The sequence below is a fragment of the Trichechus manatus genome, unplaced genomic scaffold (assembly GCF_000243295.1).
Source record: "Trichechus manatus latirostris isolate Lorelei unplaced genomic scaffold, TriManLat1.0 scaffold00128, whole genome shotgun sequence".
Taxonomy (NCBI): Eukaryota; Metazoa; Chordata; class Mammalia; order Sirenia; family Trichechidae; genus Trichechus; species Trichechus manatus.
In genome coordinates, this window is record NW_004444064.1 from 1,860,168 (window position 1) to 1,870,634 (window position 10,467).

A 10,467-nucleotide genomic window follows, 5' to 3' on the forward strand; every position below is an offset into this window, starting at 1 on the left:
TAATTCTTTTGGTTTTGGATAGTCCTTGAGAGTTCATTTCCTAGATTGATATCTGGCTGGTATGATCTTGCGTCCTAGATTCAGCCTGTGGTCTGATGCTGTTTGTTCACAGCTCAAAGGATGCCCTTTAATAATTCTTGTAAGTTTTGTTCGGTTTTTACATAGTGCCTTAATTTCTGTTTATTTGGAAATGTCTTAATTTCACCATCATACTTGAATGAGAGTTTTGCAGGCTGTATTATTCTTGGCTGGCAATTTTTTTTTCTTTCAAATTTTTATATGTGTCATCCCATTGCCTTCTTGCCTGCAGGGTTTCTGCCAAATAATCTGAGCTTAGTCTTATTGTTTCTCCTCTGTATGTGACTTTCCGTTTTTCTCGAGCTGCTCTCAGGAGTCTTTGTCTTTGGTTTTAGCGAGTGTGATTATATGTTTTGGTGATTTTCTTTTGGGGTCTATCCTATATGGGGTTCGTTGAGCTTCTTGGATGGTCAGCTTTTCATCTTTCATGATATTGGGAAGTTTAATGTCAGCAGTTCTTCAATGGTCTTCTCTATTTTGTTTTCTCCCCCTGTTCTGGAACTACGATCACTCGAAAATTTTTGTTTTTGATTGGATCCCACATAATTCTCAGGGTTTCTTCATTTCTCTTCATTCTTTTTTTCTTTTTTTTCCTCAGAGTTGTATCCAAGTGTTTGTCTTCAGTTTCACTGATCCTGTCTTCCATCATTTCAAACCTGCTCCTCAGCCCTTCTATGACATTGTCCATTTCTGAAATCTTGTTTATCTTCTGGATTTCTAATTGTTGTGTTTGTATGACTTGTAGTTGTGAATTTACTTTGGCATTTTGTTCCTGTATTATTTTCCTGGATTCTTCCATTTTTTTGGTCTGTATTTTCCATGCATTTGTCTACCTTTTCCATGCATTTGTCTGTTTTTTCCTCATTTTTGTCTCCTTTTTGCTTCAACTCTTGACTAGCTCTGAATATTAGAGATTTGAATTCCCTATCAGGTAGTTCTAGTGCCTTTTCTTCTACTGGAAAATCATCTGGTGTTTTATTTTGGACATCTACTGGAACCATTCTGTCCTGTTTTTGTGTATGTTTTCATATTGTCTGCTGTCTTCGGGACATTCAGTATTTTCCTCGTTTACTGATCGTAGATTTGTTTCATCCTGCTTTTTTGTTTTCTTTGGTTATGCCTGAGCAGGTGGGCCGTGCATTCTTTGTTGTTTGCTTGTCTGTGGGCATGACACTTTTCACCTCTTTGTCCAATGGGCAGGGTCAGTCGCTCAGCTATGCTACAGCAGGGCCGGTCTAGCTGAAGGGGAGTTGCTGGGATGGGCTGTTTGTTGCACGTACTAGGTCCAACAGGGCGGGCCGGCAATCAGTGCAGGGCAGGTTCCAGTAGGCTGTGTCTGTGCTGCTTAAGGGTGTGACGTTCAACGCATGGTGCAGGTAAGTAGGAAGGAGGTGGGAGATTGTAATGTGTGCAGCTAAGATGGGTATGGGATAGAGGAGAGAGAGGAGAAACAGGAGCCAGAAACAAATAAAAAAAAGAGTGTTAAGGGAGCCTACTGTTGGAGTGATGAGAAACTGAGAAATGGAGAAAAACAAAAAGGAAAAAAAGAAAAAGGGTAAAAGAAAAAAAATAAATTAAAATTAGAAAAAAGAAAAGAAAAGCCCCTAGGGATCCCACTGGTGCATCTGCAAAGACTGGGAAAGTGGCTCCCAGCACAGCCTGGCTAGAAGGGTTAGAGGTGTCACACAGCACCAGGTATTCAGGAGACACGAAGAGAAGGTAAGTACAGTGAGATGAGAAACTGAGAAATGAAGAAAGACAAAAAAGGAAAAAAGAGAGAAAAGAAAACAAAAACAAAAAAAAAGAAAAAAGAAATGCCCCCAGGGATGCCACCATGCGGCTGCACAGAATGGGGAAGTAGCTCCCAAGCCGTGCAGTACAGCCTGGCTAGAAGAGGCTCCCAAGTCGAAAAAGAAAAAGAAAACAGAACAAATCCAAACAAACAAAAAAATCCCCAGGGATCCCACCAGCATGGTGGCATGGGCTGGGGAGCAGTTCCATAGTCGAGTGGCATTTCTCGGCCTTTCAAGAAGAAGCAAAGATGGCACACAGAGCCAGGATTTGAGAGATAGAAGGGGGAAGTGGTGAGAGGTATGAAAGAAACTGAAAGAAGCAGAAAAAAGCAACACCAGCAACAAACAAATGGCACTCAGGGAGCTGGCCAGTGTGGGCAGGCAGAATCCAAGCAGCACAGGGCTGAAGCCGGTGCCTCCTGGCCAAAAGACTGTGGCCACAGGAAGCAGAGGAAGCCAAGTAGGGGTGAAGAAGGGTGGGGGGTGGGAAAGCGTATGTCACTGGTTACTGGTTGTTTTGTCTCCTGCCGGGAGCTCCATGAAGCTGCTTTCCCGTATTCCCTGTTGGCCAATCTCTGATAGGAGTCCAAGACGGCAAATCCCTGCTGCATTAGCTGACAGGGGACCTCTGCACCTATCTCTCCTTGCTCTCTGTTCTCTGTCAGTTTCTTATTCCATTTGGTGCTTGGCTGAGTTCTTTATCTTATTTGACGCTTAGGGTTCCAGGACTGACGTTTGTCTCTGACTTAGTTTTTCGGGTCTTTGCTGTGGTGCTTCTGTCTATGGTGCTGTGTTACTGGCCCTGGATTTTGAGCAGAGTAGGAAACAGTGCTGCCCCACTCAAAGATGGCGGCGCCCCACTCAAGGATGGCAGCCGACTGCTCACTTTGAATGTGTGTCACTCCCCAGTCCTGCCAATAATCCACTCTCATACATCAGGCCCTGAAAGGGCTCATTACCCCTCTTCTGAGTCTCCCAGTGCAGAGTTTCGAGCCCTAATTTTTCCTGTTCTGGGTACTGCACTGAACCACCCAAACTGTAAAACTCTGGGTCTGTTCCTGTTTCGTTTCGCTTTGTTGGCCATGACAGAACTGGTTCGAACCGGCTCAAAGTCCTGCTTTGAGAACAGCACTTGACGTCACCCACTGTTGGGCCCCTGTAGACCCGCTCTCAGTTCTAGAGAACCCCCACACCATGCTCACGGTGCCAGCCCGGCTTTTCTCTCCCCATGTCTTTAATCTTTCTTTTAAGTTTTCTATTTCATTACTTCTGGAGTCATTCCTTAATTGGATTTCCCAACTTATTAACTCACTCTCCCCCATCCACCCTACTATTTATCCCATCTCCTGTGTTACTTGTTTAAACAACTGTTCTCTTGTGATTTCTTGTTCTTATTTCATACTGCTAGAGCCCTGGTGGTGCAGTGATTAAGAGCTCTGCCTCTAACCAAAAGGTCGGCAGTTCAAATCCACCACCTGCTCCTCAGAAACCCTGTGCTGCAGTTCTACTCTGTCCTATAGGGTCGCTATGAGTTGGAATCGACTTGACAGCAATAGGTTTGGTTTGTTCTGGTGACTATCTCTAAACTTTGTTTAACTCTTAGTTGCCCTTCCTCCATGGCACATAGAGTCAGTGTGGTTTGTGGTTTTATTTCGAGGGTACTGCATTCCCCTTCCCTGGTGGGGATGGGCAGGCTGCCCTGTCAGGGGCACACCGGCATCCAACAAGCACCCAGGTTGGGCCTTTAACTCCAGCACCATCAGGTGTGCGAGCTCACAGGCAGGCAGCCCCCTCACTCCCACAGAAGCAGGGTGTGGCTGTCCTGACTCTATCCCCAGAGACAGCAATACTGACAGTGCCCCTGGTTTTGGCTGAGAGGGTCAGGCGAGGATGTGTTAAGGGAAAAGCTGGGGGAATGCAAGCATGGCACCTGAAGCCGTGAAGCCTACACCCAGGTATGGCCCCTGCCCTTCACATGTGGCTGCGCAGCATGCCCTGGGGTTCGTCTGGGTGCTGTCCTGTCCCTATCGTCTGTGGTCTCTTCAGAACTAACTCTGGGGAAGGGTCAGAGGCCTACACTAACTCGCCCTCTTGGTTTCTTTAAGATATTTTCAAAGACAGGGTCTGCCTGGCTCACTGGCACTGCTCTCCCCTCCCCCAGGGGACAACTAGCAGAAGGGGCCGCTTACTCCACGACAGAGCACCCACAGCTGGACAGGGCTGGGTGGGTTTTAGCCCCCTCACCCTCAGCCTAACAGATGCCTAGTCCCCAAGTCTTGGATCTGCTTAACAGAAATAAACTCTTCAAGGTGCTTGCTCAATACTCTCAGAAAGCTGAACTGAGTTTTATCCCCAGGAGCAATGTAGGGCCCTCTGCGTCCCACTAAACCTGCTGCAACCAGAATTAACTGTGGTGATTTCGTGGACAACACGGTACTTTGCTGTTTTAATTTGAACTTTTGTCTGCTCTTAGTCCCATCTTCCTTCAAGGCTGACCTGTCTCCCTGCTCCTCTGCTCAGTTACATATTTGGATCCCATTCTCTTAAGGAATTGAATGAACTTTGGAAGGTGAAGATATTAACTCTGGCAGCCTTTCTACAAATACTTCGCTTTTTCTTTTCATTGTATCTCTTCGTGAGATTTCTCTGATGTACAAAAATACCCAGGTTTTGCGTATTCGAATTTACGTGGGGCCCGCCAGCATCACCTGCCTCTGTAGACAAACTTCATGGGCTCCACGGCCAGTGCGGTGGCCACCACATCATCTGCGCTGTGTCGGCGCACGCCAACTGCCATCAGCCCATCCAGCTTGCCCACGACGAAGACCAGGTTGTCCTGGGGGCAAGGACGCCAGTCAGTGTAGCACAGATGAGCAGTGCTCTGGCACTGTGGGGTGAAGGGTGCCTACAGCCCAGGTGGGACTCGCAGGCGGCACGGGGGCTGCAGAGGACCCAACACAAGGAAAGGCTCCGAGGAGGGGATATGGCAGGTCTGGGGCAAAGGTCTGGGTGAATCTGTGAAGGACTCTGGATACTGCTGGGCAAGGACAGGTCCCCACACTCGGCTCCAGTGATGCTCCAGGCCAGCAGATCTCTGGGGAGCCATCCTGTGCATTGTAGGATGTTCAGCAGCACCCGGGTTCCCAGATACCCACTAGTGCCAGGAGTACCACCACCCTCATTGTGACAACCAAAAATGTCTCCAGATGTTTCTCAGTGTCCCCTGGGGGCAAAATCGCCCTGGATGAGCACCCCTCTGGGCTAAGATGCTACAGAGAGAGGTACTTGGAGACATTTCAGACATCCAAATAGTAAAGGATGATACAGTAAATACCCGTGTACCTGCCACCCACTGGAAAAAATAAACCACTACAAGCTCAACAAGAGCTGGAGCCCTCTTGCTGGGGTGCAGCCCCCTCGCCCTCCTCAAGCCTGGGGCTTCTGTCCCAAGCACGTCCACCTGAGATCACACATGCCTCTACAGGCTGGTCCCACAGAGGTGCTGCTATGACCCCTCATTGACAAAGCAATGGGCAGAGGAGGCCAGAGGGAGCCGACAGAGGCCCCATGGCCAGCCCTGGCCCATGCCCGTCTGCTTTCACAAGAAGGCCTGCCTCCCCCACTGAGGGTCCTGGTGGCAAGAGACGCACTTACCGGCCCAATGAAACCCAGCAGCCCGGTCCTGGTGAATGGCCTGTCGGAGACGGGAGCACCTCCTGCCGTGAGCGGGACAGTCTGCACAGAACAAGGAGGGGGTGTCAGGCTGAGGGCAGGGCCTCACGCGTGTACCATGTGCTTCAGATGGCCTGTAAGCACCTGGGGCTTGATTTAACACAAAGTCAGGGAAGGCACAGACCTCAAAGACATTCTTTGTGATCCCAAGCAGTCCATAGTACGCTGTGCCCGTGGCACTGGAGCTGACACAGATTTCTCCAACTTCATCCGTTTTACAGAGATAAGGGGTGCCTTCAACCTTCACCACACATACATTAGCTACGAGAGAAAAGACCCTCAAAATCATAAACAAAGAACATGTTTAAATGGATCATTCACCAAGACTGACTTTGTCTATGCTCGCAGTTGTGAAATCATCATTTTGGATGCAATATGTCCCCATAAGGAAGGACTTTATGATGTGTATAATGTACAGTTTATCTAATCCACTTCCCGTTTGTGTTGAGAAGCACGTTTAGAATCTCCCACCTCGAGCTCCAGAGCGCCACCATGCCCACCCCAAGCATCGCGGCTCCTAGGACCAGTGCCCTTGGAAGCGCCCTCACCTCCTGGCATCACCTGGCCGACGTCCTGCACAGTCAGCACCGCCAGCTTCTCCTCGGTGTCCACTCGGATCACACCATAGCTGAGACCACTCATCGACAAGACAGCTTTTCTTGGAGGAGGTCCCCCCAGATCAGGCGGCCTGGGAAACAGAACCACCGCCAGATTCACTGCAGGAGCAAGGAGAAACCCCACCAAAAACGGGGTGCCCACCTTGCCCGTGGGTGGTTGTACTGAAGTCCCTGTACCCCACGCTTGTACCCTCAGCCACATGTCATGCAGAGACCTAGCATGACAGACTGTGTGGCCCTGATACCTCCCACCAGAGGGGAGTGTGTGCCCCCTCCTTGATTGCGGTGGGCTTGTGATCACAGTGGAAGTGGTGCTGTGTGACCTCCAAGGCCAGGTCACAAAAGCCATCCACTTCCCCTGGCTGTCTTGGGACACCACCTGGAGCTGAATGGCAGGTGAGTGGTGGGCTGTGCTGAGGTCACCTGCTGTGAGGAGCCGGGAGGCCGGGGAGGCAGGCCCGAGATTATGCAGACAGAGGTGTCAGGCAGCCCCAGCTGTCTCAGCCCCACACTTCCAGTGCAAACACCATCTCCTCGCGAGCCACACTGCCCCGGGGGTCCTCCCAACTCCCGACCCACGGAGGGCATGAGCGACCCCACAGTGGTGCCGCAGCTTCACCACCAGGCTGAGGGCTTTCTCATGCAGCCATGGTAACCAGGCCACTTGGAAGTAAAGGCCCTGATTTCCACCTCTGCTGAGAGAAAAACGACACTGCCACACAAAGCAAACCCCACAGGTCAAGGGATGAGAATAACTGGCAGTTGTGAAGAAAAAGGGGGTTATTTTAATACTGAATTACCATTAAAAAATTAAGATTACCAAGTACCTGCGTGTGTGTGAGCACATACTATTTATGAATATGATACAAGCTACAACTAGCAACCGAGTAACGGACGGAGAACCGACGCAGAAGACACACTCGGCCGTGAGCACCGGTCCAGGTCCCCAGGTCCGGGAGGGCTGGCGCGAGGCGGGGCTGCGGGTGAGTACTCCCGGGTAGGTGAGGACAACCAGGTGGCGATGAGGTCTGACGCCTGGTGCGGAGGGCAGGGGCACCACGGTGTGACAACGGGGCTTGGGAGGACCCCGAGGTGCCCGCGCACAAAGAGAAGCAGGAAGGAGGCGGCCCTGCAAGGCCACTGGGTCCTCCTCTGGCACGGCTGGGGTGCTGAGCACCCAGCTGGGGCTCCCCAAGAAGCCCACATGCCGCGCATACATTGTGCTCATGGCTGACAGGCGCTCAGTCACCCACCTTGGAGCCAGGAGTTCCCAGGTCACAGTGGTTATGTGGCTAAAGGACAGAGGTGACAGGCCTCCCTGATGTGAGGAACAACAGATAACTAAGCAAGCACCCGGGGGGCTGCTACCCGGCCCCCTCATGCAACCAGGCGGGTAGCAGAGCAAAGTGTGCAGCCAGCACAGGAGATAGGATCATCCCTCACTGTGCAAGCCAACTCCCGGAAATGCTGACATCATGTCCAAAACAAAGCACTGCCCCTTTCCTCCCTGAATTCCTGGTGCAAGGCAGGATGCTGTGGTGGACGGGGCAGACGTCCCAGCTAGAGGCCCCGGGGACGCAGAGCCTCTTGAAGGCTTTTGTGGGGACAGGGTGACATCTGCTGAATGCCCAGACAGTGCCACCTAGGGCATGTGCTATGTGAGAATCTAACAACAAGCAACGAACATCTGACGTGTGCTCCATGTCCGTGTGGACGGGCCTCCAGACGGGAAGGCAGATACCTGCGCATAGCCACCGTGAGTGCCTCGGGGGAGGTGGCGCAGGGGCAGATGACCTCCGGTCTCAGGCCTCTGGACTGGAAGACGTTGAGGAAGGCATCACAGGAGGAGATGGACCCTGCAAGGGACGTGGAGAGACAGGTCACAGGAGGTGGCCGGGGCAGAGGCTACCACGCCCGAGCTGCGCGCTGCCCTGCGTTGGGACCCACGCTGACGCGCTGTCACCGTGTTGACATAGGGGCAGGTGCTGGGGGGCGGGCTCACAGTGAACACACGCACGGTCACCATGACGACACAGGGCAGCAGGCGCTAGGGGGCGGGCTCACAGTGAACACACGCACGATGCATTTTCAGGCGACGCAATACGGAGATGGGCATTTCTGGTCACAGCCAGTTTTTGCTAAGGCGTCTCACACACGCACAGTCCTGACCCGACTGGACCGCCATGAGCGGGCCATGCAGGTCTGTCGGGAGAGAGGTGAGGCCTGTGGAGCTGGGTGGGGCACACCCCATGGAGACGAGTGCTCATGATGACGGCGGGCCGGGCCCAAACCCCCTCCCCCGGGGATGAGCACCGTCTGCCCGACACTGACCAGCCCTGCAGGCCCACAGAGCCCTGGAAGGGCCTTGGAAGCATGTGGCTGCACTGTGGCCCCGACACACCTCCCACTCCTGCACATCCTACACTGTGGGCACCAGTGTGTGCCTGTCAGTTTCAAGCACATCCCCCAAGTACCCACTTCCTCCAGAATGCACCCCTGTGGAGGCCCCCACCAGTCATGACTGGGAGTCAGGCCTCAGTGCCAGCCAGTCCACCCCACGGGTGTCAGACGCACTTACTCAGCCCCGAGGGGGTGGCACTGGACATCTGTGTGGGGCGGCAGGGCTCCACCGGGGACTGCAAGCCCCTTTCCTCCCTCAAGCCAGGCAGGGCACAAATCAACAAAGAGGCCCAGTTGCAGGTGCTGCACCATGGTGGTGATGGGGAAGGGCCGCTGCTGCCCAAGGAGCCCCCTCACCAATATCGCCAGCACCGCCGACAAGGCCCAGAGGCGACGCTCCTCACAGACCAAGCCTGGCCTGTGAGACCACACGTGCAACCACCGAGCACGTGGTCACCCACTCAGACCGTGACTCCACACACATTCCAGTGCTCGGGAGCATGAAGCAGGGACGGCCCTGCTCTGGGGGACAAAAGACATGCAGCAGGACGAAGGAGCAGTCAGAGAGAACTGCCTACACAGAGGCCCTGAGGAGGCGTTGGGCCTGGGAGCCAGTGTGGCTGGGGCACAGGACCAACGGTGGGGAGCTCGGGGCAGGGTGCTCGTGGCAGGAGGCTGGGACAGGGGGCTAGGAGTAAGGGGCTGTGGCAAGAGGCTGGGATGGGGGCCTGGGGTGAGGGGCTGGGGCAAGAGGCTGGGACAGGGAGCTTGGGGTAAGGGGCTGGGGCAGAGGGCTCAGGACAAGAGGCTGGGACAGGGGGCTTGGGATGAAGCTCACCAGGGAAAGAGGAGACCCCCCCATTTCCTTAACTATATTCTGGTAATTTCTTAAGAAAAATGACTTTTCTGTTAGGCATGTGCCTCTCATCAGTGCTGTAGGCTACCCTTGGATTAGGGGACCTAATAAACATGCCTGAGGAGTTGCCAACAAGAGGCCTGTATGGGAACACCGCAGGACAAATGTCATGTTCTATGTGACACTGCTGGGCAGCACTCCTTATTCTGTTGCTCACGATAAGTCTATCGACACAAGCTTGGTCCATCTGGAGAGTCTGTGACCCTGAGGAGACAGAATGCCCTGGGCAGGGCGGTGTACTCACATGGATTGGCACCGTCCGCCACCATCAGCATCCGCAGCGAGCTAAGGCTGATGTCCCTTTGACCTCGCTGGGCTAGGAGGGACCAGTGCATGTCGCGGGACTTCACCAGGGCCACTCGGGCTGTGGAGGAGACAGGTGTGTGCGTGCGTGTGTGTGTGAGACACACAGGCACCCCTGAGCGTCATGGACACACACAGCACTGTGGTCCCCTGGACAGGAAGGGGAGCGGACGCATCTTCCATTCACACGCACTCTCTCCAATTGTCCAGCGCACAGGCTAAGCTACCCCAAATCCACCTCACTTAAAAATCAACCTTGGGGTTTAATTCCTACAGAATAAACTCAAACCCATTTTCAACTGTAATTTGGCAGAGCTGTATTTGCTCTTTGCACATCTTGTGAGGCGCTGCCCCAGCCTGCAGTCACCAGCCCTGTGTTAAGGGGCCTTCGCACACCCTGCAGTGCCATCTGCATGCAGCTGGAGCCTGGGAGGCTGAGGAGGAAGAGATGGCGGGCAGGTCGTGGTGAGAGGACCACAGATTTGCACAGACTGGCTTGGGCCTCACCCCTGGCTGTGCTGCCTGCCAAATCCGCCACCCCATCCCATCCCTGCCATCAGCTTTCCTACAGAAAGTGGGATCCACGGGCGGTTGCTCTGAAGACCAGAGGCCAGATTTGAAAAAGCAG

The 10,467-nt window shown here is 53.2% G+C and overlaps 1 protein-coding gene across 1 annotated transcript in view; it reads right to left on the bottom strand.

Annotated features, from left to right (window-relative positions):
• Positions 1-10,467, bottom strand: part of DIP2A (disco interacting protein 2 homolog A) — a 142,234-nt gene that overhangs the window by 39,603 nt on the left and 92,164 nt on the right. Inside the window, exons 16-21 of the mRNA XM_023739099.1 lie at positions 9,781-9,900; positions 7,962-8,076; positions 6,152-6,291; positions 5,728-5,864; positions 5,526-5,606; positions 4,580-4,707 (exon numbers count right to left, since the gene is read on the bottom strand). Coding sequence (XP_023594867.1) covers positions 4,580-4,707; positions 5,526-5,606; positions 5,728-5,864; positions 6,152-6,291; positions 7,962-8,076; positions 9,781-9,900 — 721 coding nt within the window. The remainder of the gene's footprint in view (positions 1-4,579; positions 4,708-5,525; positions 5,607-5,727; positions 5,865-6,151; positions 6,292-7,961; positions 8,077-9,780; positions 9,901-10,467) is intronic.